Consider the following 26,363-nt stretch of genomic DNA (forward strand, 5'->3'; position numbering starts at 1 on the left):
CACTGGCCCGACTCACCGATCAGGGGCACCACCAGGATGAACTTCCTGCAGTCCAGCAGCGTTATCAAGCTGCTGAGGTGGTCGATGAAACCGTTGGTGTCCGGGACCAGGAAGACAGGTCTGATCTCCAGCTCCATCTGCCTCATTTGACTCTGATCTTTCAGCACGGCCTGGAGGAGAAGGACATATGATGAGTAAGTAGGACGTCAGCCCTACGACCTGTGGACCCTGAGAGCAGGAGATAAGGCTGGCTGGCACGCACGCCTCCCACAGCAAGGGCAGGGTGTGAAGGAGATTGGCAGGAGGCTGCATCCATCCCACCAGCACACCTCAAAACACCAGCTCTTGCAGGTCCACGGCACACACGTGAGTGGGATGGTGAAAGTCTCTGAGAGAGCACTCTCCTAGGAGAACAGTCCTGTCCAGGCTCTGGGGAGAACAACTGAGACCAGCCTTGAAAATGGAGGTGTTTTGGGAATTGTCCCATTTACGGGACTGGCAGTTGCCAGGACTATCTGCACTGGTGCCAAAAGACCGACCCCAATACAAAACAGAGGGGAGAAAAGGGCTGGAGGAAGCGGGTTCTGGGACTCCAGATGGAAAAAAATCAAGGTGACAACAGCCAAAAAGAACCAGTTTGGGACACACAAGTCCTGCCAACTGCATCCTAACACAGGGACCCCAAGCAGGCAGCAGGAGGGGAGGTCTGTGGGGTGGGAATGCTTGGCTGAGTGTCTCAGTCACTATCTCACCAGTTCCAGCACATGCCTTGCCTTTTCTGACTCCATCCAGGTGGGTTCCAGCCCTGGAAACCCACAGCACTGTTGTTGGCTGAGCCCTTTGCACCCACTGGAGACCAGAGGTGCTCACACCTACGTGGGAAGGGTCTGCTGGGTCTTACTAGCAACACTGCAGGGTTGCACCTGGATCTCTGGACAATGCCAGCTGCCAAAATGGGGCCCAAGAGCTCACATATTACTTTCGATGCTATCGAAGGACTTGGGCTCTTTAGTAAGTCACAGGCTTAAAAAACTCAGGATGCTATTCTAGTGCTTCCTCTGCTTAAAAATAGCTTCCCTGGACTCGCTGATGTTTGTTGCCTCTAATAGGAACCGGTCACCCATGGAGCACAACAGCACTGCTGTGGAGCACATCCACCATGCAAAACCTTACGACAGCGAGCTCGCACCCACAAGACGCACCCCGGGGACAGGAGGCGACCGCTGACCCTGTTCTGCCCATCGTTACGGGGAGCTCCCCCTGCCTGGGGTGAGGATCCGAACCCTCCCACAGTCACGCCAAAGCCTCGGAGGCACCCTGGAACAACGAGCTGCACGGGCCAGCGGTGGCCATGGAAAGAAGTGGTTTTTAATCCATTTCCAAGTGTTGTCATCTGGCTTTAAATCAAGGCGACTTGACGCTGCTACCTCCCACAAGTGTCTCCAGGCAAGGCAGCAACCATAACCTCACCACGTGCCTCTCACCCTCCTTCTAGCAGCACTGGTCCCGGGGCCGCAGCTCCCATCGACCCCGAGGGGCGACGGGCAGAGCGGGGAGCGCGCCAGGTCGCCTCTGCTGCACGGCAGCACTGAGTTGGCATGACAGCGGGAGGATATGCCTCCCTCGTCAGGCAGGGGCAGCTACAATGGCACCGGCGTCCCAGTACAGATGCTGCCGTGGGCAGCCACGTGCCAGGTGCCATCCCTGCCTGTGCTCTGCCTTCACCCAGGGAAGTGTTGGCACTCCCTGGCGGCACGGGAACCCTGTGTTGGCAATTCCGGCATGCAGCTGCCTCCTCACCGTGAGGAGGTGGAAAGTGGGGTTTCTCCCCAGGGTTTGGGGGTGCGGGAGGAGACGCTTGTCCCCGGGAGCCACCAAGCCCTGCTGAGCTCCACCAAGCTCCACCTGCTATGGGGAGATGGAGAAGGGCCCCCTCGGCCAACGCAGAGACCCAGAGCGAAGCAGCATGTCCCTTGTGCGGCAGCCAAAGAGGTCGATGGCCTCGAACTTGCAGGGGGGTCAAAACCATGTGGCGTCCGATGGGCGACGGCAGTCCTAAGCGAGCAAGGGCTGGTGGCAGGAGGGGACCCCCGCCTGCACCCCAGCATGGCTCCCCGACCCCAGGACTCGCCCCGGCCCATGCAGGCAACCTCGCGAGCGTGGTGCGAGCGGGGAGCTCACCTACCCGTCCGGCCAGAGGCGTGGGGGTGACAGCAGTGGGCGGCAGTACCCTCGTGTGTGGCATTTGCCCCGGCGGCTTTTGCAGGCCATACCCGGCCGATTCCTGGCAGCCGCGAGCAACGCCTGTGCCGGCCGTCACGTCCCATTCCGCTCGCCGGGCCGCCCGGTGAGAGAAGGACACAGGATGCGCCGGGAGTGAAAGAGCGAGGTCGGCGGGGAGCGTGCCAAGTCCCCGCGCACAGCTCCGGGCCGCTCGGGGAGCCAGAGGGAAACTCGCCTTTGCAGAGTTCAGAGGCCGGCAGCGAGATTTATTTTTGTTTGTGTGAGTAAAAGGCTGCAGAAGCCTCCGGCCAAGGGGTTTCGGGGGGAGAGGAGTGGCCTGTGATTCATGCGGACGCTGGCTGGCCCTGCGCCAGAGATGAAAGGGAGCCCATGTGCGGGGAACAGGGGAGGCAAGAGCCACATTAACCCTTCTGCCGGCCCGTGGGGCATGGGCCCGTGGGGAAGAAGGAGAGCGCGGGGATGCGGATCGGGATGCCTGCATCTGGGGCCCAGCTTCTGTGCCACCACCAGTGCCAGAAACGAGCTGCCGGTCCCACTGTGCCTCAGTTTCCCCGATGCGAGGATAGAGAGACGGTGGCCCATGCGCCCTGCTGGGAGGTGGGGTTTGGCGAAGACCCTGGGGAGAGCAGCACGGTTAAAACAGCAGAGGTACAGCCTCGCCCCAGCCCAAGTGCTTCAGGACGGTCGGATTTTAGCCTCGTCTTCCTGGGGTTAAACACACTGCGCGGCTCGATGGCAGAGCGACCCCGCAGTGCTGGACGTGGCAGGGGACCTCTGAGGCTGGGGGCTCCCTGCTCCCCCTCAGGGCCAGGCAGGTCCCCTTCTCCCACCTCCTGCATCCGCACGCTGCGGCCGTCAGAGCTGCTCCCACCCGCAGCCCCCTGCCCGTCCTGCTGCTCCGGCCGTGGGGGCTTCTCCCAGGAGCTGGGTCAGAGCCAGAGGTGGCTCCCCCGGCTGCCCCAGCTGGTGGCAGCACTGAGATCAGACACTCCTGCGCACACAGTCCCAAATTCCCAGCTCATCCATCAGCTGGGATCACCTGGAGGATTCCCCGGAAACCGATGTCCGGGCTGAGGGCTTCCAGTGTGGACAAGGGGACCAGTCCCCAGAGAGCCAGGCCACCGCGTGGTACTTTCTGCAGAGCGTCAGGGGGGAGACCTGAGGGTCTCCACCACAAGCACAGAATAGGAAAAGGCTCCACGTCGACCCCTGGGGTCCCCAGAGCTCCTCCGCCCGTGGTGCCGGGCTGGCGGAGAGGCCTGGAGCCGAAGCTCGGCAGAGACGGGTGCCCCGCTGCCTTCGGGACGGGTCGTACGGGGTCACGCCGCTCTGCCAGGATGGATGGGCCGTTACCATCCTGCCACCGCCTCTCCTGCCCCGACCCACTCTCCAACCGCGGGGAAACCCAGCGCCGCTGCCCCTTCCAGCCCCGCGTGCTCGGCGGGGATCGGAGGCGGATTTTCCAGGGCCGAGAACAATGCCTCTCTAGTCTCCGCTCGAGGGCTTCCTCCTCCTAAGGTTTGTCTCCAGCGTCTTCCTCAGGAGTAAACGTGCCCCGTGCCTGGTAGCAAACCGGGGCCGCCGCCGTGGCGGAGCCGCCGTGGGTGGGTGTGCGTCTTCCGCAGCCAGCAGGCACCCGCTCCCAGGCAGGTGCGTGTCGGCGCGTGTGCACCCGCGGCATTGTTCCTGCGCGCCGAGGAGAGCGTGAATGGGATACGGCTATATTTAGCCACTTACTCACACTACCGCCACAAAGGAGCGGCTGCATCTTAAGGGGGCGGCCGTTCCGTGGGCTCAGAAGGGACAGGAGAGCGGCTATTTTGGGAAGACATGTCATAATTGGCCGCCCCGGTTAAGCTGCTTCTGTAATGCTGAGCAAAACAATAGCAGCATCCAGAGGAAGAGCCTGTTATGTTTCAGGTGGGATGTTTTCAACCGGTCAGGAAACTCGACCGCTCCCAGCGCACAGCGGCGGCACAAAGGACAGGGGACGCTGAACAGCATGGACCAAGGGCCTGGCCAAGCAGCGGGGGCGGCTGGGAGCGCGCGGCAGGACCCGGTGCTGGCTGGGGACACGGCCCTGCCGGAGAACGCTGCCTGCCCCGGCAGCGCCACTGCCGCCTCCTCTTGCCCACTTGCCTGCCTGGCCTCTCACCCCTCCAAATATCTGGGCAGCGCCCAGGTATGTGCCCGGTCTTTCACCTCACCCCGACGCATCGCCGCTGTCGCCAGCCTGTGACACGGGGCTGGCTGGCAGCTCCGTCCCAGCCTGGGGCAGCGGTGAGGGCAGAGGCAGGCTGGCAGCAGAGCCAGGGAGCAGCAGCCAATTCATAACCCAGGGCCGGGTAGCAAAGGACGGCTTCCTCACAACCAGGGCTGCCCAGGGACACAAGAGGCTACGACCTAACCCCGCTCTGGCCTATGTGCCCCCTCTCAGAGTGATGGTTTTGGGGTCCAAGCTCGTGTAGGAGAACAGAGCTGAGCTCTCCTGTTCCCTCTGCAGCTGGTGCTGGCCGAGGGCCACCCCGGTTTGCCATTTACCCTGCCTGGACCTGTACTTCGCCGGCAGCTCGAGCCGCCGTCCTACGAAGGAGCGCGGTGAAGCCCAAATCCCCCTCGAGGTGTAAATGTGACCCCAGCATGGATTGTGCTTGGGAGCTACAACAAGGACCTGTAGGGCTGTCCTGCCAGCTGATGCAGGGCAGGTAGAGCAGCAGCAGTGAACCTGGGGACAAGCGTCGGGTGGATGATCTCCATCAGCCGCAGAACTGGGCTGCGAGAGGCAGGGAGCATGGCAAAGATGGGGAGATAGCGGCCATGCTGAGACAGGAGCTGCATCTGCTGGACTTGGATGAATACGTGGAGCTGTGGCTTGTCCCCAGGACAGTGAAAGGGGGACTCGGAGGGCAGCCGATGCGTGAACTCCGTGGGTGAGCAGTGAACAAGAGAAATGGGCTGTAACAGGGAAGGCAGAAGATCCCCAGGTCCCAGGAAACACAAAATCTCTTGAGAAGATCAGAAAGGTCAAGGACCACAGGCCAAGAGAGGGACAGCGGAGGGGGTGGAGGCTGAGCTGGCTCCGACCTGGCCTCCCCAGGCAGCGCTTTCCACCCAAGCTCCTCCGCTCCTCCGTCTCCGGCCGCGTGGTCAGTACCAGGGCAGGGAGAGGACCAGGGCAAGCACACATGTTCTGCTCCGGGCTGTTCCCAGCTAGCTATGGGCTGGATGACTTTACCGAAGCCCCAAGGACCTCTCCTCCACCCCGCGCCTTCAGACTCCAACTGCACCTCAGCTCTCAGCTGTGCAGCCCCTGAAGCTGCCCACACCCTCGTTTTGACCTCTCTCCGCCTGCAAGCATCGGCCCCAGCACGGCTGGGGAGGAAGGGAGGAGCATGCCGGGGGGAGAAAGCCCCTGACAACATCAGGCAGCCCCCACTCTCCCTGCAGAATGGGCAGCGGCCATCCCAGGGGGCCCTGCTGCAGCTGGGCTAGTCGCCGGGGCCGGGATCTGCTGTACGCTGCCCTCCCCGAACATGTGCAGTTCCTGTTTGCTGTGTCTGTACAAGGCAGTGGGAAGTGGGGAATTTACTTACACCTCCCGCTTAACAACCCTGGGAGGCTGGAAGGCTTCAGGCCGCTTTAATTTACAGCCCATCTCTCCAATCTCTCACTCGTTCGCTGCTGCTTTCTTCCTCCTTGTATTAATGTGACCCAGGTACCTGCCAACAATAATGGACTCGCTTGCGGGGGCGGCCCCTCCCTCCCGGCGCAACTTCTACCTTCGCCTTGATATGAATTGCTCCAAATTCAAATGAAAAAGAAAAAAGGCGAAATCTGAAAGGTTGGGGTGGGTTTGGAAAAGCGAAGCGCAGTGGTTCTGGGCCCGGCGCCAGTAGCCGGAGGGTACACATGTGCACGCTCTCCCAGTAGGGCCTTCAGCAGCCCTGTTTTACAACCACCTCGGCACACACTGCAGAGTTCACGCATATGGCCAGACAGATGTGTCTGGCTTACGTTCAAGGCTGGAAAATGAAGAATTATGGAAGTGAAGGGCCCTGGGCATTAGAGAGGGCGGAGGTGAGGGGGAGGGGAGCCAGGGAGAATTTTTCCTCTGCTGAGAAATCCTCATCTGGGCTGCGAGGCTGGAGGAAGAGGGGTTGCGAGCGGCGAGGCAGCCAACAGCCATGCATGTGAGACCGCTCTTAAAGCAACAGTGTGCACTGCCAGGCGTCTGCTCCCAGTCCAACCAGTTTACTTCACCAGCTCCCACTGGGAAACATGCTCAGATCAGGCCAGGGCCAGGACGGGATCACCTGTATCCCGTCTGTTTGTCCCCATAACGATGGCAACGCTTTGCAAGCGGCGCTCTGGCTGCAGCAGCCGTTCGCAGACTATTTTTCCTGCCGCTGGCTCCCACATGAACTCTGCCGTTCACGTCCCACCCTCTCCCCCGTCTGCCTGTGCCCCGCTGCACAGAAAAGCTGCTTTCTCACCGAGCCTCGCTGCCACGGAGCCTCTGCCCCAGGCAGGGGGACAGCTCGCTGCCTGGCACACACTGCACTACAGCCATCAGCTAAAGCACTTCCCTGCCAGGGCTCCTGGGTGTGCTGGCAGCTCCATGGAGACGCTGCGTCTGGCTTCACGAGAGTCCCAGGAGTCCCCGAAACATTCATCTCAGGGCCTGGGAGGGCAGATCTTACCCTGGGTGGGGACAGCAACACCGATTTGGCCCTTCCAAAGGGCCAAAGCTAAGCTTGCTGCTGGGTTTCACAGAGGCGGCGCAGGGCACCTACACGCAGGAAGCCCAATGTGCTATGGGACATCCCGAGAGGCCACTGGTCCTGAAGCATGGCAGGGAAACGGCTGCGCATCACCGGCATAGTGAGGCAGGATCAGCCCATGTTCCAAAGGAAAGCAGCTCCTCAGCCAGCTTGGGCGCTGCAGCCGCACAGCCCATCCTACCTGGATCTTGTCTTGACGACGCTGCTGCTCAGCTACTTTCCTGGCCAGCGCTTGCTTCTTGGCTCTGAGCTCCTTGATGTCCATCTCTCCTCCACTGCCTTCAGCCTCAGAATCATCTTCAAACGCCTCAATCCTCACATCATCTTCCTTCTTCCAGGAAATGCAGAAAGACAGAAAAACACAGGAGAAGTCATTGTAAGGGATGCTGGTGGCGGGGGCCGTGCTCGTTCTGCTGTCCCCCTTCCAGGAGATAAATCCCTGCCAGGCACGATCCATCACCGCTTGCTGATGGGCAACTGACTATTTCTAAACATCTAAGAGAAGCAAGCAAAATAAATAAATAGTAAACATCCAGGAAATGACAAAGGTAATGGGGCAGGGAAGGCAGTGACCAGCGAGGACAGGGGCAGCCCTGCTTAAAGCTCTGTTCTAAAATCAAATCCTCTTCCTTGCCTTGGAAAACTCTTCCCACAGCCTTGGGTGAGTCACTGATGTTTTATAGGCGTCAGTTCTGTAAACCCATGGTATTTCCCTATCTCTCTGCTTTGCCTGGCTGTTTAGGCTGCACATCCCTGGGAGCAAACGCTGCTTCTCCCCACCTGCCTGCACTGGGGCTGTACAACACCGCTCTCACACTGTTGCCTCATCTGAGGCTAGGCACACAAGCTGGTCATCTTGACAGGAAACTCAGATCTATGAACGCAGGACACCAAAGAGCCTGTTCCCCTTCTCCGTTTTGATCTCTGAATAGACCAGAGATATTCCTGCACCCACCCCAAAACTTCCAGCTGGGCTAGAACAGATGTTTTAGAAGGAGACGCTCAATCTTGATTTTAAAGCTCTGCATGATGGAGAATCCACTGCGTCTCGAGGTCAGTCATTTCAACCGTTAATTACTTCCTCTGTTAACATTTGCATCCTACTTCTAGTCTGCCTTTGCCACGCTCCTGTTGGCCAGGAACCTTGTGTTTGCTGAACTGAAGGTTCCCTGGTTCTCCAACCTCCTGCCCGCCCAGGCACTTCTGGACCACGTTGCATCTTCACCCTCTCCTAGAGGCTCTTCCCTGGGTCTCCCCACCAGGAGGTCTGCAGACCCTTTCCAGTACGCTTGCCCTGCCTGAACTGGAGATCCCAGGATGAGCCATACTGTTCCTACCCCAGGTGAAGGCCACGCTGGCCTTTCCCTATGCACCCAAATCTCCGGGACACAGGAGGGAGGGAGGTGGTGGCTGGTGTCCAGCTGGGGATCAGCCACAACCCAGTTCCGCCCCCAGCTTTGCTGCTCTCCCCAGTGGCTCCTTGTCCAAAGGGGAGACTGTTCCTCAACACGTGTCCCACCAGCAGCTGCCTGCACACACATGCTGCCCAGGAACCCAGCTCTGCCGCTGCTGCTGACAGTCCCCTTGTCTCACCCAGACCCTCTTGCTCCCCACTGCAGCAACCACGGGCCTCCCCAAGCCCTGCCATTACCAATGTCCCCTTCTCTGCACAAAAGCCAAGGGTTGTGATGGGGCTGCGAAGAGTTCCCAGGTGGTACCCAGGCAGAAGGACCTGCTCTGAGCCCCCAGAAGGCTGCAGGCGGCGGATCCTGCACAGGAGGATCCCCCAGAGGGATAAGAGCAGGGACAAGAGCATCGCTACACTCCCTGCCCTGTGCAGGCTGCCATGGCATGTGTCAGCAGGGGGGACTTGGGCAGAAGCTCGCGAGCCTTAATTTAGAACAACTCCAGCACTGCACAGTTGCATACTCAATCGTTTCACCCAGACTGCACACCCGCCTGGCCACAGAACCACGTACTCTTCTCTCCTTGTGACTTTTTAGCCATGGGAAGGAGGAAGATGGAGCGCTCAGGCTCAGTTCCCTCTGCCAGGACAGCCTGGACCACAGGGGATGGGGGGATGCTGCCAGAGGGACGACATCACGCAAGGGCCTTGGGAAAAAAAGCGTGTGTCAGATGCAGATCGGCTGCGGTGGGTTGGGATCTGCTGGCGACAAGGGCTGGGATCTGGTGGTCATGCTGGCGAGCTGGAAGCTCCCTTGTGAACAGAGCCCAAGGAGGAAGCCCCAGGGTTGCGCAATGAGCTCACGCGGAGGTTCCCACAGCCGAGCAGAGCTGTGGGGATGGGGCAGGAGGGAGCTATCCTCTGTACCATGTTTGTTCATAGCAGAAACTGGAGGGACTGACCCAACGAAAGGAGTGCTCCAGAGAACAGAACCATCCCTGTCACGACACTGGGTAGAACCTGAAGATTCCCCCATATCACATGCTTTTAGTGGTGTCAGCTTGAAAACCTCCTGCACCTTCTCCAGAAGAGGACAAGGGTCCAGGTCTTCCACCTTACAGAGACATCTCTTGCTACCTGGGGTTTTGCTCTGAGACCCAGTGCAAAAAAATCACCTAAAATCTGTCCCCTGCTCAGCTAGAGCCGGTTGCTGGGACAAGGAGGGTGCCGAGCACATTCTTGCCGTGGGCTCCTCTGGCTGTCACCTCCCTGGGGTGCACAGGGCCACGGGCCACCCAGTGCCAGCAGAGGCGAGGTGCTGTCCCCTGCACGGGGCGATATCCCCTCTGGCTCTGCAGCACCCAGCCCTGGCGCAGGGAGGGGACCCGGAGAGAGGCTGGGCAGCGCCGGGCCACCCAGCTCCCCGCTCCCAACGCCTCTGCCCCTCTCTCCTGTTTCCCTGGCCTTTCCAACTGCAAGATTAAACAGAAGAAAAGAGTCAACCTGCAGAGCGGCTGGCAGGGCCCTTAAACACACACACGGAGCCTGGAGTGAAGCAAGGCCTACAGGAACAAGCAAGGGCAGAAAAACAAGAGTTGAATTCCTTAATCACATCAGGATGTGAGAGGCAGGGGAGGGACGGGGCGCCAATGTCAGCTCTTCCTGTACGTGTGCTGGAGGCTGGAGCTCAGGCCTCCGCCACAACGAGCTCCACGGCTATAAACTTGATCCTGAAGCTGAACCCTGACACCCCCTCGCCCACCTCCTCTCCTGGGGCCGCGGCGCTGCACGTTATTAAAGCTCCCCCCGCTTCGGGTATGAAAAAGCAGCATCTGGAACTCATAGCAGCGTGCGAGATAGAGGCACGCGGGTTGGACTGGCAGGAAAGGGCACGAGCGAAGTACACTCGGGAGACAAGGGCTGTGCACCATTTGCCCCCCCCCCGCCTCCCCCCATAAAATGCACACGCAGCTACGCCAGCTATAAATAGCGGGAGCTGCAGGGCAGGCAGAGGCTGGGCCCCACAGGGGTGATTCTTCCTTCACCGAGGCGCGCTCTTCCCGCACGGTACCTGATCTTCCAGTTGTTTTCCCTCTTGGCTTCCCATTTCCTTTCCCATGGCGTCTGGGACGGGTGCCACTGACACATATTTTCCACCCTTGAATGCCAGCAAAGGCTCTTCTTGTCCACAAAGGGCTTCCAGGAAATACTTCAGAACTGTGACCCTCTTGCAGTCGGCTGCAATAACCTACAGGGTGAGGACGAGGGGGTTGGGGAGAGGGAAAGGAAAACAAAGTCAGTGCAAAGGGGAGGCAGATGGGCAATGGCCAGGGGAAAACGTCCGGGGCTAGAAGGCCCAGTGGGATGCAGGCAGCACTGCACAGCACCGCGAGGATGTGCAGGGTGCCCCTCTTCTTCTAAATAGGGATGGAAGGGGTTTGCCCAAGTCTCATAGCACACTGTCCCCAGGGAAAAGGAGGCAGGCGAAGTCAGGACACCCAGCACCAATCTGTGTCCTGTCCTGCCCCCTCTGTGCACCCCAGGGCCGCAGGGTTGTCAGGGGGCAGCCAGCCCCCTGCCCAGCCCCACCAAATGGGGGACAGTCCTGCTGAAGCGTGAGAGATGAATGATGTGGCCTATCCTTACTGTTTTGTTTTGGCTCCATTGCCAGATTCCCCCTCACAAAAGCTGGGGAGGGATGCAGGTGTGAGAGCGGGCGGGTGGGGGCATTTGAGAAAAGCTGAGCCCCTCCTCGTCTCCAGCCCGACCCCGTCCCACGGGCCCATCTCACGGACCAACTGGGGAGCCCCGTCAGGGAGGCTGGGACGGATCTGGCCAGAAGGAAACTCAATAGCTTGGGTAATTATCCAATTTACGAGGCCCTCAAATGGAGTTTCCAGAGCACAAGAGCCCGGTGCCTCCACGGCCCCATCCTGCGCGGCACAGCCTCTGCCGGCGCCTCCACCATGACCAGCCTCGGCTCAGCCCTCATCCCCTCACAGCGGGGCTCTGCACCTGCAGAGAGCTCTCCCCTGGTGCTTCCTGCTGACCGCCGTCACGCCGGGGAGCAGCAGATTTATAGGGAGAAAGTCAGCAAACAGGGGCTAGAAGTGCTACACGCTACGGAGACAAAGCCCACGTTGATGCCCGAGTTCCTCCTGCCCTCGCAAACCACTCTGGTTTTGCTCTGTACGGAGACCTCCATCCCAAAAGGGTTCCTGCAGGCTCCTGGGACTGGGATCCCAAAGCTGAGAAGAAGGCCAGACCCCATACAGGCGACGTAACAAGGCGCCTTGCTGTCAGAGACGCTGCCTACTCTCTCCCCCTGCATCTTTATGCCGTGCGATACCAATGCCATGCGTCCCGGCCCCAGCTCGGCGGAGACCGGCTCGTCACCCTGCCGTGCCGGCGGCAGTGCGTGCCCTGGATGGGGCCATGCCGCGGCGAGCGGAGCGCTGGCAGCGGCATGCAGCCCCGCTGCACCAGGCTGCCGTGAGAGGAAACTTCTGCTCTTCCACAAAGCTGCCAGTTTCCTCTCTGCGGGCTAATTTTAACCACCGTGTCGCTGTAGTGCGTGTCAAAAACCTGACCCTCCTCTGACCTCCAACCTCCCACCCTGGCTACTGCCTGAGCGAGGCACCCTCATGCACCAGCAGCCCGGGCTGCCTCCGTTTGAAGCTGCCGGTCTGGGACCCTGCGTCCCTCCGTACCTGCACCGACAGGCGGAGGGGGAGGAGAAGCCCATTCCTCCCCATGGGAGGCAGCTGCTGCTGCGGAGCGGTGGTGCCAGCAGGGTGATCGCAAGAATGTAATATTTCAGGGAGCGAGGGACCCATAACCACTGATTCTGGTCCTAAAAAACGTGTCCTACGGGACAGAGGTGAGCAAAGGACAAGGTGATGCAGGCTCAGCAGCCTCAGGAGCAGGTCCTCTTTCCCAGGAAAGCTCTTTGCTGCTTGGGACATCCAGCCAGGAGCAATCCCGGCAAGTGTCACTGCAGGAACATTTCCATCCTCCTGGCTCTCCTTTAGGAACCATTCCGCAGGGGAAAGTCAGAAGGAAAAAGAACAAGAGCAAAGTGGGAATGGCTGTCATGGGAAACATCCCTCCTGAGAGCTCCGGGCTGCAGTGGCCTCAGGGGAAGTGGTGGAAACCTCACCGCCTGCTTCATCCCCAGCTCGACGGGTTAACACTGCGGAGACCTGGCCTGACTCACACAGGGTGACTTCAGCCCAGGGATTTTCCAGTCCTGGTATCTGCAGTTCCCTTGTGTCCAGGGTTGCCGGGCGAGTAAAGCGCCCACCATCACGGGCACAGCTGTGGGGATGTGTCTGTGGCAGCACTGGGGGTTGAGTCCTGCTGCCAGCAGCCACGTGCTGTGGGATGCCAGGATGCGGCTGACAGCAGCAGTTTTGGGGTAGGGGATGCAGGAACTGTCTGGCTAGGTGGGGAAGAGACGGGCAACCCATCCTGACACCATTCCCGAGGGATTTCTCAAGACACCTCTAGAAATAAAAGCCGTCGCATCTAGTTTAGGATCCATGAGGTTTTCATGTATGCGTGGAGGGCTGGGCGCTGACACAGCTGCAGCGCAGCCATCTCTGCATAGCAAAGGCTTAAACCTTGCTGTCAGAGCCTCCTGGATTGGGAATGATCAGGTATATTGCAGAAGAGCTCCCTTGAACTGGGGCTGGGGCTGGGGACAAGGGCAGGTGGGTTCGCTCCTTCCTCCCCTGAAGAAGAAACAAGTAGGAAACACCAGATTTCCTGCCAAGCCAGCACAGCCTGATGCTTAAATTCAGCTCATCTGCTGGGGAGAAAAGAGCCCAAACTGAAGGCCCATGACATAATGCCACAGCAACTCGTCTCATGAACACATTTTTCCAGCCCACATGAATGAAAAACAGGGAAGGAGCAAATGCTCTGCACATCCCCATCACGTGCAGCCCTGCTCGGGGAAGACACGGCAGAGCCCCGGGCTGCCGGCAGCCAGGCTGGCCCCGCCGCGGGGCAGCCCAGCCTCCGAGATGCTGGGAAAGAAGTGACCTGTGTCTGGCACCCAGGTTTCTCTCGAACGGCGGAGAGAGACCTTGCGTGCCGCAGAGCAACCCGCTTTTGTCAGAAACTTCCTGTTTCAGAGTGGAAACGCGAGTGCCCGCGGCAGCGCCAGGATGCCCAGGGCAGCCGGGGATGGCCACGAAAGGTGCTTGCGGGCAATTCATCGCTGCCGGAGTGGAGCACGGTGAGGATGCCGGGAGCTGTGTCCAGCCTTCCCAAAGGAATGGTCAAGTACAATATAACACCGTGTCGATGTATTTGGTGATGTGGCAGCAGACACCCCGGCCCCGGTGGGGAATACAGCCGCCCCGTGTGCCCTTCCCCCTCCGACCGTGCAGTGAGACAGCAGGAACCGAAAGCCTGGCTTCAAGTCATCGCTGGGTATTAAAATAGGCCTGACATGCACGCAGCCGCTCTCAAAGGAAAACTGAAACTGAGAATTGTTGAAGTGGTCTGGTGCCCCCGTCCGTGACCCGGGCTCAGTTCCCCAGAGGTGCGAGCAACCGAGGCATCGCTGAGCCCCTCGCCACCGTGGTGCCTCTCGGGGACACGTGGCTGGGGACCAGGCGTGGGGCAGAGGTGGCTTCGACTGCAGCAGCCCCGATCGCCAGCCTGATTTCATCAGGACGGGAGACGAGAGGTTTCTAATCTCCTGCTGCATCAGACGGCTAACCACCAGCTCCCAGCATCAGCCACCCACCAGCGGGCTGGCGGCTGCTAGGGCACACTGACGAGGCTCATTAGCGCTCCGGCTGCTAATTCATGGGTCATACATTAACATACTAATCATTGAGTAAGACACAGCAGGACACACATTAACACACACTAACTGCCTGCAGAGACCCACTGGGCTGCACATTAACTGTACCAGCTGTTGCATTTTCAAAGCCACTTTGCAGTGCCAGTGCCACCAGGACCCTGTGTGTGTCATCTCCTGCCAGCGGCGAGCAGGGTCCCCACGTCTAACGAGGCGTCCCCAGATCTAACGAAGCTGACCCCCTCTATGGCCATGGCTGTATTTTCCCCTGCAGATGACACGGGCTGAAGGGAAAAGCTTCCCCGAGTGCTGCGTGCTGCTCTTTAACAGGAGGAAGGCAGAGGACTCCCACATGGGATGGCCAGCACCTGGCCCAAAGGAGACGCAGCCCCAGTGCCAGCAACGTGTCCTCCAGGAGATTTAAGGGGAGGGAAGGGACTCCGAGAGCTGCGAGTGCGGACACGTGCACCTGGTGCTGATGGGGTGACACCACCAGAAACCAGCCACAGTCTCGCTTTGGGTCAGAGGCGCGCCTGGAGCTGGGGGGGCAGCCCCTCTGCCCCCCACCCCGGCCGCGCCGGCCCTTCTACTCCACACACGGCTCTCCCACAGCTAAGCAAATCTCTGTCACACCCACCGCCGCCTTCAATCAACTTTTACAACTTGTTAATTTTACGCAGCGTCCTAAAGAGCAAATAACCGGGAGGCAGGAATGCAGACTCCTTCAGCTAGTCCAAAGAGCCTCCGGCAGCCAAGCCAGCTGGCCTGGGGAGCTCCGCTCAGCCGCGGGGACCCGCCACATTCCGGGGGGAAACTTGGCCTGGAGAGGGCTACCCCGCACCCGTGGCAGCCTCTGGCAATACCACGCTGCTGCCGGCAGTGTGCGGAGGGACACCGGCAGCTTCTCTCTGGGCAAAACCTTCGACTCTGCAAGCAAACAGGAGGCAGCGGCTTTGGAGAAGGTTTTGCTTGGAGGACAGGCTGCCATTGCCGGCTCTGCATTCCTATATGCGAGGGGGAGACACGAGCACATCCTGACAGCTGGATTCAGAAGGGGAAAAGGACATGAGAAGTTTGAGTCATAGCACGGAGAGATCCCATCCCAGATTTGGAGATGGGAATGGGATAGGACCGGGACTCAGAGCCAAGCTCCAGCACGATCCAGTGTGGGGGTAACACTGTTTTTGCCACATTGGTTTAAACATGGCTTAGCTGAAGTAGCTGAACGATGCTGAAACCAAGTGAGCCCCAAACAACCATGCAGCGTCTACATGGCCCGGCTGAAACGTTTGCACTGACGCTGCTAAAACATCCATGCAGGCCGTGGTTAAATGCCTCCCAGTGCCCTGTGCTGCCTCCTCCCATCCCCAGGGAGCCAGAGGGCAGCCCAGGGCGCTGGAGGAGGAGGGCAGAGGAAAGCGCCTGGTTTGGTCTCATCCCTTGAGTTTTCATCGCGCAGGCTCGCACAAAAGCTGGACTGGGTTTAACCCTGGACTTACAGCCCAGCCTCTCTGGGCTCGTTCCCCAGTCAGGATGTGGCCCGAGGAGCTCCTCGCCCTGCCCAGCCCCAAATACAGTTTGGAGGGGTTTGGCCACCTGGGTAGGGAGGACCAAAGTGTCTGTCACGGCTGGGCAGCAGCGCTTGCAGCTGGATCGCAACCCTGGTTTCTGCAGCTGAGAGCTGACTTCAGCCACAGCTTCTCTCAGAGAAACTTCTGATTTCAACTAATCCCACAAGCAGGCTCGGTGGACGCGGCTCCCACATGCCTGCAACTCTGTACGTGACCCGACAGAACGACTGTGGATGCAGCTGGGCCTGGACCAAGGCACCATTGGCTCTCATGTGTCTTGCTACTGCCCTGGCTCTGTAGGACCCAGTGCCGGGATGGGCAGTGCCTAGCACCAACAAGAGAACACCCATGGGGTAAGGGTCCACCACATCCATATCTGATGCTCCATCACAGCAGGGAAGTGCATCAGAAAACACCCAGGGAAGACAGAGAAGCTCCGAAGAACCACGCCAGTTGCTCTTCCCCATTGCCACTGGCGGAGAACCACTTTCTCTGCAAAGCAGGGGCTCCCCAAAGAGAAAGTGTAGCCACATCTTAGCCAAACCTCTCTCCCAGCACCCTGAGCCTTGCAGAGGCACGGCTCCAGCCTCTGCACTGGGGCACACGGTCTCAGACGAGTCATCGGAGCAGATGTGCTCTTGGCCTGGCAAACACCTCCGTCTTTCCAACCTCGGCCACGTAGCTCACTCACAACTGGCCTTTAAAACTGGAAAGCAGCATGGAAAGGGAGCCAACTGCCCACCACCTCTAGGGTTTGCTGGGGTAAGACCAGCGTCGCTTGTCCCACGCAGTGATGCAGAGAAGACACACAGATGACATAAAGGTGCAAAGTGATAGATCTGAGCTGAGTCATCCAACTTTTGGTGTCAGGAGATCAGAAGAAGCGCTGAGTAGCCTGCACAGATTCCTACCATGAAGGTCCTCAAACTGCACCCAAGGCACCTGTCACCGCTGGCAGCTGTAGGACATGAGGACGAGACCCAGCGGTGTGTGGGAAGCTGTGAGCAATTCTGGGTCTTGGAGCCTGCTCTCAGCAAGCCCTCCCCAGAGGAGCGGATCCCTGCACGGGCACGCCAAGGGAGCAGGCCTCCCCAGAGCTGTCTGTCTGCCAGGGGCCAGTTCTCTCTCCCTGACTGGCACCTAGTGGCTGTGGGGCAGGAATACAGACTGAATTTTTACTGATCTAGGCCAGAAGACACTTAAAACTCCATATGGAAACCCCACGCTGCCACAGGTCCCAGCCTACGTCCCTGAAACCCTTTGTGCTGCAGCGCAGCCTGGCACTGCCCTACAAAACATCTCACAGCTCCTCCAGACTCTCAGTGCAGCCAGCTCCTCTCAACTCTTCCCTTCCGTGGTGATGGCTTACCACGGGGTTGGGAAAAGCTGTTTGTCCACCCCAAAATACATCTGAGGGTGCTGCAGTAACCTTTTCTAACTTGTGCGGAAAAGCCAACACCAAAGTCAGCTGAAGCAGATGCTCTGGATGGAAAGTCATCCTCCAGAGCACTCTCAAGCTCCTGCGCCCAGGATGACCTGGAGGGCTGGCTCCAGCCCAGCCCAGGACCAACTGCTCCTCTGAAGCATGAGGAGCTACGCAGCCCAGAGAGGAAAGTTTCTGATCGTTTCCAAACCAAGCTTTTGGCTTTTGCTGATGCTTGGAAAGACTTGCCCTGATGTCTTATTCACCTGTTAAATGCGTCTCTCCAGTGAGCAGCAGTGTTCACAGCAGGGAGCAGTTGGCTCCAGGCTGCATCCGACACGTTGTAGGCAGGAGGCGGGTGGTCGGTTTAGTTAATTTTACCCCCACCAGCCCATGCCTACTGGGCAGGAGCAAAACAAGAGAAAAGCATGACTTCAGCCTGGGTGAGAAGTCCCAGAGAAGATGATGGGGTACAGGAGGTCTCCACAGAGTGATGGAGATGTTTCATCTGGTTTGTGAGTGTGGCTCCTGCCTGGTTCTCATTGTGTCCTCAGGCATTGCTGCCAACAGCTCAGCGAGAACTAGGAGCTTCCCATTGCAAAACGTCGCCTCCAGTAAGACACTGCAGGAATTTCTGCAGGAATTTCCATTGGAGAAAGCATTTGCTTCCACCCCCTGCGGCCATGTGCCCCAGCACTGGGCAAACCAATCTCTGCAGCTGTGAAATATCTAGGGCATTTCTGCTCTCCGAGGTGAAGCCTTGAGCACAGGACCACACATTTCAATTGTTTGTTGGGAGAACAAGGGGCTAAAAAATCACAGCTTTGAAAGAGGCCTGTGAAAGAGGCAGACGACTCCAGGAGAAACAGCGAGTCACAGCCAGGGACTCCCTGTTATAGCCATCTCGATGTCCTCCTCTCTCCCACCCCAGCTCCCAGCACATCCTCAAACTTCCTAGGGGAAAAAACAGAAAAATTTAGGCCAGAGAGTAAAGCCAAGATAAGTCTGAAGGAGCCCGCTCTGCTCCTCCCTTGCAGATCCTACTGGAACACAGACCAGGAAAGACAAGTCCCTGAAAGCCTGCCCCAAGCCTGTGGTCCCAGGCTGGGGAAGGAGGAAGGCAAGATCCAAAGCCAATATGACACAACCATCAGCTTTCACAGGGCATGGGCTGTTCTCCCTGCTGCAAGAGTCTCCAGTCTTTTCCTTTTCAGGGACTGGGGGAATTTATTTCCTCTGCCATTTCGGAGGATGCCTGCCTTGCCAGAGATTGTTTTGCAGAGTTAAGAAAGATAAGAAAGTGGTTAGCAGGCTCTTTGGTGGAGGAAGAGAGGATTGCTTAGTAAGGGAAAGGGGACTGCTCTGCTCTTGGCAGAGACACGCTGCCCTTCCTCTGAGGCCACCGCTCCAGGAGACGCTGGCATTGGGGACGAGGTTGGTCCATCCCTGCAGCTCTCCACCCCCGGCGTTTCTCGGGTACATCTGCTCGTGGGGCCACACTGTGCTGGTGATCAGAGAAGCTGTTCTTGTGCCAGGGCTAGGATCTGTCTCTCCTGGAATTTGGGAAATGCGGCTGATGAATGTTCAATCCAACATCTCGACTGCAAATCTCAATGTGCTTTTGCAATAGTAAGAGCCCTTTTTGCAGGGTACGTGGAAAAAAATAAGGCAGGAGCCAAGTCCAGGCTGCCCACGCCATGGGGAAAACGCTGTGGTTATCTGGCAACCTCCCCGTTTCAGAAAGCACCTCCTGAGCGGCAGCAGGAGGGAGCTGGCCTCGTCAGGGCGTTCACACGGAGGAAACCCTGAAGATGCACAGCTCCTGCCGAGCGTGTCCGTCACTGGCACGCCAACGCGTGGGGAGGTTCAGCTCAGCCCCTCTGGACCCTACACCCACCCCTCACCCAGGCACCCTCCAAGCAGATAAAGGCGTCGCGCACAGCAGCGGGGCAGAGCAAGCGTTTTGCTCTTGCCGATAGCATAAGCTGTTTCACAAGGACTTCCCCATGGAGACAACTGCCCTGTGATTTGACCCATAGAGTAACTCGGTGATTCCTGTCCTACGGGACAAGACACCAGTGTTGTGAAGTTGGGTGGTGGAAGGGAAAGAGTTACAGCACAGGAACGGGGGAAGCGGGGATGAGGTTCTACCATGCAAAACCAGCAAAAAAACGGTGCAAACCAGAGCTCATCCTTACAGCATCCACCTGCCCTGCCCACACCGTCCACCCCTCAACCTTCCAGCATGACCTCTGCTACAGGCAGTGAGGAAACCGTGGCATTAGCCGGTTTCCCATGGCACGGTGGACTTCCACCCCCGGAGGTGTTAACAGGCCACCGCGTCCCTTGCAAACCTGACTTCTGACCTTGGCAGCGGGAGGGAGAGGAGAGGTAAGAGCTGCAATATTCTGCCTGGTCCTGGCAGAGCCAGTTGGGAAGCTGTTTCTCTGAGTTTACACAGCTTATACGTTCTCCATGCAGTTCCTGGACGCCTTCCATCGCAGATGAGAGTTTTATGTCGAATTTTAAGTTTGACCACAAATATTTAAACTTCCTTGGACCACAAATGCTGTATCTTCTTTGTGGTTTAGTTGGCACCAAATGAGTATTTACAGATCCCTATATGTCTGTCTGTCATTTAAATATCTTGCAGAGGTGCCAAAGGCTTCAAAAGTGGAGGGGCTCCTCAGGCAGGCCCCCTGATTCCCCCTCTCTGCCCTTCATTACTCAGCACAGGCAAGAGAGAGGTGCAGACACTGGCCAAGCCCTTGCAGAGGGCACGGCTGCTGCTGGTCTGAGCATTTCATACTTGCACTCTATTTAGCTTGCTTTTCAGAGAATGTCATCTGAGATCCCACCGTAACTTGCACAGCTCCTTGCCCTGGTGGATATTTGAACTGGGATGAAAGTCTTTGGAATTTTCTCCTTGTCTTTTAGGAAACTGAGTCTACAGGAGACTGTTTTAATGAGAACCACTAAAACCTCCTAAAGCAGCACAGCTCCCACCTGGCCACTGCTCGCAGCCTCCCCATGGGTGTTTTCACTTCCTCAAACACAAGCAATTCTCAGAGGGTGACAGTCCAGACCTGCCGAACTGGGATTCTGCACTAGGGAAACTGGTTAGAGTGGTTAGTCTCAGTGGCAGAATGATACCAAATTCAGGAAAGGCCGTTCGGCCAGGAAAACGCAATCAAATAAACACCGTAAAAGGTCCCTCTTAAGCACCCCATGCCAAGGGAATTCAGCGTTGCCATTGCATGGAGCTGGATGGGGGGCAGAGAGCTGAGGGTCCCTGAGCTGACACCCAGCCGGGTGGGCGAGTTACAGGGAGCGGCAGCCCAAAATCTGAGTTAACGCACGCACGTCGGCTCAAGTCAGGTTGTGTGTGTTTCATTTCCTTCAGACTTTTTAGTCTAGGACGCAAATTGGACGCTTGCCCCACCGATTTTAGGGGAACTTTTGAACACGTAGCGGTGTAGTAGATGCTGCTCCTGCAACACTGCTTTTACCACCCCAGGGACCCAAGCCACCGGCCGGTTGGGGCAGCACTCGGGGAGCTCTCCCGCACGTCCCACCATCCCTTGGGAACCACAGAGCAATTGCGTGCCCGGGGAAAAAGCTCCAGCAACGGCTGCCCACATCAGAGGAAACAGATACCTGAGTCAGAGCAATGCGATGAGAAACCTCCGCTCCGCAAACCAGAAGCCAGACTGAGCAATGTCAGTGCCAAGCTGCCCCACCGCTGCTTCGCACGCTTCGCCGACCCCGGACACTGCTGGGGAGCTCGGGGCACTGCGGCTCCCCTCAACTTTGCAAGTTGAAAGAGAAGCAGCTTTGCTTTGAACTAACAAGCAGACAAAGCCCAGGTGAAAGGGCAGCTAGCGGGGCCGGGCCTGAGGCTGCCGCGTGCAGGGAGGAGTTCCTCCGACCGTCGGCTCCTCCGTCGGGGCCGCCGCTAAATTCCCTTGAAAACAGAGGGTGGGGATGCGGAAGGCCATGTAGTAACGCCAGAAAAATGCCACCACAGCTCAGTCGGCTGCAACACCACAGCTCCAGAGATATTAGCAATACTGGCATTTCCACCCACCGCAAGAACCACACTGGCAGCGCGCTCCCGGCGGCTCAGGGCAGGGCGGGAAGCAGCTCACACCACTTCCAGCAGCCACTTCAGGGAGGGACAAACGCTGTATTTTGCTTTACAGAGAAATGCTGCCACTTAGGGGACTCCCGATGACGTTCCTGTGCCTGAGAGCCCATGACCTCTTCGAGGAGGGGCTGCTCCGAGCAAGACATGCTCTATTAGCCTACCAGAGGTAACTTTATGCACTGGATGTGAGCTCCAGCCCGCGCGGATCCTGCTCTGCCTCTAAGGCAGCAGCGAGCACAGCTCTGCTACTTATACCCAATACTCAGCTCTTCTGGCAGATGATTAATGGCCTGAGTCTTGCAGTCACTTGCTTCCAGCCGGGCCAAGAGCTGCAAACACACCTAGGGAAGGGAAGGGAAGGGAAGGAGGAATTGGAACGGTGGCTGGTCGGGGAGAGGAAAACTATTCGCTGCGTCTTTGTTTTCTGCAGAGCTCCTCCTCCCGGGAGCGGGATGCTGAGCGCAGAGCAAGGCCCCTGCCCCGAAACGGAGGAGCTGAACCAGAACAATAGGGTGGGGATTCTGGATGGGCCCCGACAAGTGGGGTGGGCTGGAGCGGGGGCACCGATCCATCCTTTTGACTTCATTCACACTTACAGCTGCATTAGTGACATTTCCTGAAAGCACAGTAGGAAGAGAGGGGTATTCACTCACTCCACCCTCCATCTAACACTGTCCTTGCGATCCAGCCGTGCACCGAGAGCCAATTTTGGCCTCTGGCAGAGCTGCAGGCCAGACATTACAAGCGCTGGTGTGAGCAGCACAGGTCCCCACCCGATGAGCAGCACGCAGACTTGGAGCAGAGAGGAGGGGTGCTGCAGCCAGCAAAAAAAAAAAAAAGAAAAAAAAAAGTAGGGAAATGCGGAGCGTTTGAGCGTGTCCAAGGTGGCCCTGAAGTTGACAAGGAGGTGTCAAGAGTGGGATCTGAGCGTTTGGCTTTGGGACAAAGAAAGGTGCAGCCACCAGCCGACGCCACATGAAACGAGGCAGAGCTCCTCTCGCGGAAGAAAGGAGGGGAGTGACAGCCGCGTTGCACAGGGGCCTTGAGGCAGGATCTGTGCCACAACGCTCACACCCCAAGGCGACTGTACCGCCGTGTCTACAGCATGTCATCTCCCAATGATGCCATGACCTGCAACGCAGAGCAGAGGATTGAAAACAGCGCGGCGAGCCCTGTGGCTGACTCACCGGAGCCCGCGCGTCCCCGGCGCATCGTGATCCTGCATGTGGAGCCTGAAAAACAACTTTTTTTTTTTTTTTTTTTTTTTTTTTTTGTAAAAAACAAAAAACCAGCTGCCCTCCTCCAAATCTGGAGTTACTCAGCCTGACTCACACCAAGGCTCTCCTGGCTCTGCCGGCAGAGCCTGCACGTACCTGGAGCGGGCTGTGCAGGCTGTGCCGGTGATACCCGCTGCACTGCACACCTGGAGCTGCGGCACTTCCCCGAGTGCCTGCAACATGAGCTTGCTGCAGCCAAGCTAATTATTTTCAGCTTCAAACTTCAACCATTTTTGGTGAATCCCCGAATTAAAAAAAAATAAATAAATGGAGACTATAATTTTTTTTTTTTTAAATGGGAAAAGTATTTCTTTCATTCTCCCATAACACAAATCCAGCAAACATGAAAAACATGAACCCAAACCAAAGCTCAGACATCACATCTGGGGAGAGACCAAGCATGGAAAATTTTAATCCAAAGGTTAATGTTTGGGAAGCTCCGAGTGTGTGAAAAAAGGGGTTAGATGGGTGCTGCTCCACGGCTCGAACAGTTGTTGCCGCCAAGTGGCGGCTTTCAAACGGTGCCTGCCTGCCCCAGCCCAGGCACTCGGGGTCAGATGCTAAAATAGAAAACAACTGAAATCATTGCAAGCAAACAGTCAGATCAGATGCTGGAAAAGCCAAGCAAGGAAGGAGCCAGCAGCATAAAACGCAGCTCGAGCCCTGTGACTGGAAACAGCCTCCTGACTTGCCCTGGGTGAATTGCACCAAACCACATGGCAGCGGTGGCCCTCGCCACCCTCTCCTGCTCCCCGGAGCTCTCCTGTGCCACCTCCGCAGCTTCAAGATCACTTGACAGCCCCGTGCCACTCCTGTCCCAGATGTCACCTCCATCTCCTTTGCTCGCTGCTCTGCAGGATCACACTCCAGTGGTTATCACGGCTCGGGGTTTTTTCCATGCAGCAGCCTGAAACTTCACCCTTTTCACCCAGAATAACCATCTCCTGCCCAAGCACAGAACACCCTGCTCTTCACCTTCACGCCAGCCCCAGGTGATACACCTCCGTGTACCTGCCCAGAGCAGCGTGTCTCTGCTGCTCCCCAGCTCACTCCTACCTTGCACCCTGAGCTGCTGGGCTCCCGTAGCCCCACTCCCACTGCAGATCTGCCCTCTGAGCTCGTTATGCTCCCGTTTTCCCCACATCCTGCCTTCCAAATGCCTTTGTCTTCATCTTCTGCATTAGATTATGCCCTTTGCAGACTGCTCCTTCCAGACACTAGAAATCTCTCTCCCCCCAGCTATAACAGAATAGCATCCTAATTGCCTTTGTTAGGGACGGGGCCATGCTTGTAAAATTGCCACGTCTGCTTGCAGGGCCGTATCAGCAATAACAATAGCTTAAAAGCTACAGGAGTTATAGCATCGAGTCCTCCCACACTTAACTAAACACAAAGAGAAGGGACCATATGTCTGCAAAGGCAGCCACGTCAGGTGGGTCGGAGCCCGGCTCCCCAGGCTCCCCGGGGGTGGGAAGGGAAGGCACAGCACCAGCAGGCGTGAGAGCATCCGGCAGAGCAGCGCTTATTTACAGCATCCAGAGGGATGCCGGACGGGATGCTTCCTGGGATCAGCCAGGGCAGAGCTGCTCCCTAAGGTAGCAGAGACGGGCTTCAAAGAGCTGCAGCATCCCTGCCCACGGGCTGGGCTCTTCTCCCAAGCACACGCTTGCCAGGAGAAGAGCTGGGCTGCTTCTCCCCTTGCACAGCCAGCAGCCTTGCCTCGCTGCCCGCTGCACCCTGCCTGGCCTGGAAGCAGCCCCAGCTCCCGGCCCTTGCTGCATTTGCCCACCCAGGGGTGCTCGGGAGGAGCAGAAAGCTGGAGTCTCTCCCAGACACAAGGATACAAAGCAAGCTCCGTCTTGGGCTGAGATGGACTGCTTTGCGTCAGCGGAGACGTCCACTCATGCCAGCGTACCTGGGTCACTATGGCTGGCAGCCATCGCCACCTCCTGCAGGTCTCCAGAGTGCCAGCCAGCAAGCCCGGTAGCTCCTTCCCATACAAGCGCTTCCTGGAGTCACGGGAAGGTTTGATTTTCAGTACGTTGCTGAGGGATGCGACAGAAAACGACTGTGTCCTGCTGCAGAGGGAGGAGGAGAGTGACATCTCCCTAATAGTTGGGATGTCATACACTGCTCCCCCCCAGAATGGCGGTGCTTCTCTGACCAGAGAAGCACAATAAGGAGGAGAGTTTGGATGAGTGATGGGGTTCAGCTCCAGAAATGCTGATTTTGAATGGGCACAAGGCTGCTCAAGATGTCGGGCACAAAGCTGCTCAAGATGTCAGGCACAACCAGGCTGGGGGACACACAGACATTGGCCAGAGAAGAGGGGGAATTGTCAGTTGTTAGCAGAGAATCTCTGCAAAAAGATGGGAAAAAGATAAAACAATGCACAAAAATGTAAATGGTCCTTTCACAAATCATTGGATAACCCACTCCAGACCAGTTTTTTGTGTATAGTGCCTTGCTTGGCTGAGACAGCACCCCAAAATCCAGGCACCTCTCATGTAGCTCCCCAACCACACTCCTTTCTCTGCAAGAAGAAACCTAAATCTACTCACGACTAACTGCAGAAGCATGGATATAAAGATGAAAACAAGAAAACAGAAGTGAGATTGAGAGAAACACTAGGAATCTCTGTAGACACCAAACATTTCTCTAAGCTTAGCCCAGAAAAAGGGCTCTACAAAGAAAACTTGCAAAGCACCTCTGTCCGGGCTGGGGAGGGGGCTGCAGGGGAAGGGCCGACAGGAGCGATGATGCCTAGAGAAGACCCCGTGGAGAAGCTGAAGGGAAATCGTGGCAGGGCTCACCTGCAAATGCAGGGGAAGTGTGTGATGAGAAACACAAGCAGAACTGGCTGGCAAAGACAGGGCTCGGGCCTGGGCTCCCTCAGGGTTCGTGCTCATGGAAGCGTGTGCTAGCACGCTCAGAGGAGTCCCAACAAAGGACAGGCAGGCGTGCTCCAGCTGCCCATGGACCATAGCTCCTGCTCTGCACTCTTCAGCCCTCCAGCCAAGGGGGAAAATGTAATCAGAGCAATTTCTATTAGCAAGAATATAAAGACTTGGAACCTCTGGGCTGTCTCTTGACAACTAATTAATTACCAGGTAGCATCCCCTTGAAGCTGCCAACACAGCATGCACAAGTTCCAGCACGATTTAGGGAGAGAGATGAACTTTACAATAAACTCTAGAATTTTACTTCATCTTCCGCCACCATCTGAGATCCTGGGGGAACAGGAAGGGGTGGCAAGAGGCAAACTCTGAAGCCATCTGGGATCATCATTAACTCATTCACTCGTGGCCTCTGAAACAAAAAGCCGACTGCGCTGTGAGCAGCAGCTTCGAGCCAGATGAGAGCTCCTCGTATTCTCAGTTTCTTAAATGCTCTTCTGCCAGTTTCTGCAATAGGGTGCCCATCCCCTTGCAGCCCCCTTGCCTGTTCCCCGAGGCTTTGGCCGTTGGGGCAGCCAGTCTTTGAAACTCTTAAGAGCAGAAACTATTTCAAATGGCTTTAGGTGATACATTCTTCGCTAATAGCAACAAAAAGGAGTAAGTGAAGAAGTATGTCAAGAAAGCAGAGAAAAGAAAAGGAGAAGGACAAGAGGAGACAGACAGAGTGACTGCTGCTGACATAGCTTTTATGGGAAAACACAGAAATAAACCACAGTGGCAGAAGGTGCCATATCTTAACCCCA

General features: G+C 57.4%; 1 protein-coding gene across 3 annotated transcripts in view; it reads right to left on the minus strand.

Moving 5' to 3' along the window:
• SMG6 (SMG6 nonsense mediated mRNA decay factor) overlaps positions 1 to 26,363 on the minus strand; it is a 119,166-nt gene that overhangs the window by 7,948 nt on the left and 84,855 nt on the right. For 2 of the 3 annotated variants that reach the window (XM_075032676.1, XM_075032673.1), the window contains exons 14-16: positions 10,502 to 10,678; positions 7,207 to 7,356; positions 17 to 170 (exon numbers count right to left, since the gene is read on the minus strand). In XM_075032676.1, the coding sequence (XP_074888777.1) occupies positions 17 to 170; positions 7,207 to 7,356; positions 10,502 to 10,678 (481 nt within the window). The remainder of the gene's footprint in view (positions 1 to 16; positions 171 to 7,206; positions 7,357 to 10,501; positions 10,679 to 26,363) is intronic. The other variant, XM_075032674.1, reaches the window with a different exon arrangement.

This window comes from Buteo buteo, chromosome 7 (assembly GCF_964188355.1).
Source record: "Buteo buteo chromosome 7, bButBut1.hap1.1, whole genome shotgun sequence".
In the NCBI taxonomy this organism is placed as follows: Eukaryota; Metazoa; Chordata; class Aves; order Accipitriformes; family Accipitridae; genus Buteo; species Buteo buteo.